This window comes from Asterias amurensis, chromosome 22, assembly GCF_032118995.1.
Source record: "Asterias amurensis chromosome 22, ASM3211899v1".
Lineage (NCBI taxonomy): Eukaryota > Metazoa > Echinodermata > Asteroidea > Forcipulatida > Asteriidae > Asterias > Asterias amurensis.
In genome coordinates, this window is record NC_092669.1 from 6412056 (window position 1) to 6415937 (window position 3882).

At 37.2% G+C, this 3882-nt stretch overlaps 1 protein-coding gene across 2 annotated transcripts in view; it reads left to right on the top strand.

The window, feature by feature from the left end:
- LOC139953820 (low-density lipoprotein receptor-like) overlaps positions 1–3509 on the top strand; it is a 48276-nt gene extending 44767 nt beyond the window's left edge. For both annotated transcript variants that reach the window (XM_071953390.1, XM_071953391.1), the window contains one exon: positions 1423–3509. In XM_071953390.1, coding sequence (XP_071809491.1) covers positions 1423–1594 — 172 coding nt within the window. In that variant the 3' untranslated portion in view covers positions 1595–3509. The remainder of the gene's footprint in view (positions 1–1422) is intronic.
- The last annotated feature ends 373 nt before the right edge of the window (positions 3510–3882 follow it).

Sequence of the window (3882 nt, forward strand, 5' to 3'; positions counted from 1 at the left end):
GTGGTTGAGTGGCTGCTTATAATATAAAATAGGCAAAACATTTTGCTTTATAAAAGTGCAGAAATTGAGCAGAATACCTTGCTGTGTTTGGGTGATTTTTGTGTTTAAAAAGCTATGTAGTTTGGTCCTGGGCCAATGGCTTTTAAAGGAAAGAATCGCAGCGCTTACGTAATCAGGGAATTGTGCTTACGCTAAGCATTTTTAACAGCTTAGCAGGTAATATGTTCTTGAGCGTAACAATTCGCAACAAAAAATGTGCTACAGTTAACTAATAATTATTGTGCTCAACTCCTGCGAAACTTTCACTGCGAAAACAGTGACTTAAAAATTTGATTTGCATTTGCAGGATATTAAACCGTGCTTTTCTTGTGCAAAAGTAGGACGGGGCAACTGGTGTGCTTTAGTGTTAAAGTCGCGACTACAAGTTATTATTAGAGTCGCGACTATACTGTTTTTCTCTCCCCGTTAAAATCGTCTACAAAAATAGTCCCGACTACCTGTTTGGTGAAACAGTTGTCATGCCTACTCCTAATCGCAACATGTGTCGCTTGCGGCACATTGCGGCACAAATCTTGAGAATCCGTAATTTATCTCGACAAGTGTCATAGTTGGGTTTGAGGTGCGACTAGTCGAATAGTAAATTTCACTAGTCACCCAGGCCTATCATGATGGGAACTTGCATAATGAAAAATACTGTGGGAATGGGCCCAATATGCTCTGCTCTGGAAGCAAAGATTCAGTGCTTAGCAGAAGTAGTGAATTCTGCGCTTACGTCAAGCAAAATAGACTGCTTAGCAGGGATTTCTTTCGTTTGTGTTCTTCGTATCTCGCACATTATATTCCGCGCTTGCACAGAGCGGAAAATGGTGATCGTAAGCGCAGAGTTTGGTGGTTAAGAGTTTAGTGAAATCCACTCGTTCTAGATCAAACATCAAACCAACGACCAAATACAAGGATTTTATCCTTAAGTAGTTTGTCACATGACAATGGACTCTAAAAATACTGTCATGAACTCAAGAAACAACAAATCAAACAATCCTGAGTCAAATATTAGTTTTTTACATTTACCAAAAAGTCCGAAAGTAATTCATGCTTGAGTGAGCACTGCTCACCCAAACGTGGTATTATTTACACGGCTAGTGCTTATTCGATTTAAACTTAATGCATTTATTTTCATACCTCAGAAAAGAAAATACAAACAATACTTTATGAATGAATTAATTTATTGATTATTAACAAGATCTGTCATGTATTAAGATCTGTCATAGGGGGCCTATCTGTTTAAAACTTCATTGGGAAAAACTGTGAAATAGGGGGCTACTTTAAAGAGTGCTTATCAATTCAAAGAATTGTTTTCATACTTCATGAAAACAGTACAAACAATAATATTGATTAAATGTATTTTGTTTCTTCTTAATAAAGGTCGCGATCGCGAAGTTCCAACACCACCAACACCAGTAGTCATTACGATGATAACCATTACTCCAACCCACTTGCATATGAAGATCACATCGAGCCCATATATGAAAGCAACTTCGTCTTCAAGCCCGGAACTGAGTCTAGCCCCCCAATGACGTACACAACTTGCATATAAAACTCAGTGTGAATCACGGTCAGACACATTGCGTGGTCTGAACAAAAAGAAGACAAGTATAAGGGAGATCAAAATCTTCACGGACAACAAAAGTGTTTGTAAGTTACCACCACGGCACTGTTAATAAACAGGCCGAATTGAGCCGCGGTACCTTACAAAAGTGGCTCCTTGCTTAACAAATTTAATGATCTTTTTACACTGTGTTCATCAAATTAATCCATTCATATTCAACTCGCGCAGTTTCAACAGGTGATTTGTATGCAAAATTCAATTGAACAACGTTTTCCCATAACAACATTGTATCTCGTGGCACCCTATTCTGGAACAACGTTAACTCTGATAGTAAAAAAGTCTCGTTCACTTAATTCATTCTCAAAGAAATTGAAACAGCACCTGTTGAATATGTATTTGTAGATAACTGCAGTTAAACACTACGTGTACAGAGACTTTGGTGTTGATCATTATTTTCATTGATTAGAAATACACAAAAGGAATATGCTTAAACTTTTTCCCTGCATGTTGACTAGTACATTAATATCTGTATAGCTATTATCTTCATGTTTCTATATATTGTATTGCTGTTATCTGGCATCCGTCCTTCTTTATTATACTCATCGATATTATTTTGTTTTCTATTGTATGCTTAAAGCCATTATACAATTTCGGTAAAAGTATTGTCCAAGTCCAACACTTCGTGTATCACAACTTAAATATAAATAACAAACCTGTGAAAATTTGGGCCCAATCGGTCATCGGAGTCGGGAGAAAATAACGGGAAAACCCACTCTTGTTTCCGCGCGTTTCGCCGTGTCATGACATGTGTTTACATGCGTACTTCTCGCTATCGAGAATTGATATTGATATATATTTAATGTTTTCTCAAAAACATATGTGCGCATTACAAGTCTTATTATTATTATTATTATTATTATTATTATTAAAGTAAAGCATTTCATGGAATAATATTTCAAGAGAAGTCTTTCACCAATACCTTCTGTAAACCCTGTAAATTATTTGTAAATTTGTGAACTTTTATTTTTTTTGTCTGTACCGAAAGTGTATAATGGCTTTAAAGGCAGTGGACACTATTGGTAATTGTCAAAGACTAGCCTTCTCATATGCATAAAATAACAAACCTGTGAAAATTTGAGCTCAATCGGTCATCGAATTTGCGAGATAATATTGAAAGAAAAATACACTTGTCACACGAAGTTGTGTGCGTTTGGATAGTTGATTTCGAGACCTCAAGTTCTAAACTTGAGGTCTCGAAATCAAATTCGTGGAAAATTACTTCGTTCTCGAAAACTATGGCACTTCAGAGGTAGCCATTTCTCACAATGTTTTATACCATCAACCTCTCCCCATTACTCGTTACTAAGAAAGGTTTTACGCTAATAATTATTTTGAGTAATTACCAATAGTGTCCACTGCCTTTAATTGCCATTATCGACATGGAAAATAAATGTACATTGATTGATTGATTGATTTGATTGATTGATGCTAACTTAACCGGGACAAGAAGTCCAATGCGAACGCACCAACCACTCCGGTAACTAAACAATGCTGTCACATGACTTCTGCCTAAAAAAAAAGGTCTCTGTTGATGTTCGACCCACTACGTGCAATACGTGCAGCTGATAAATGTCAGATTAAAACATAGAGCTACAAATTATAGCGCTATGGATTAAAGCCGAAGTTACCGGACACAAATTAATCCCAGGGCGAACAGCTGTTAATTACCGGGCTGGTTGGATAACTTTACCGGGCTGGTGGGATAACTTTACCGGGTTGGTGGGATAACTTTACCGGGCTGGTTGGATAACTTTATCGGGCCGGTTATAAGTTACCAGACCGAAATGTCCAAACGCGGTCTTTAGGGATGTGTAAGTTTGTGTATGGCCATAGATGTACCAGTTTGGTATGGTTCACTTTAAAGGAACACGTTGCCTTGGATCGGTCGAGTTGGTCTTTGAAAAGCGTTTGCAACCGTTTGTTATAAAATGCATATGATTACAAAGATATTTTATAAGTAGAATACAATGATCCACACAATTATCACTCGAAATTGCGTGGTTTTCCTTTTACCTCTTCGACTAACACTGTCGGCCATAAAAGGAAAACCACACAATGTCGAGGCATATTTGTGTTGATCATTGTTTTCTACTTTTAAAACATCTTTTTAACCATGTGCATTTTATAACATACGGTTACAAACGCTTTTCAAAGACCAACTCGAGCGATCCAAGGCAACGTGTTCCTTTAACTTGTGCTCGTTGTACAAAGTCTAG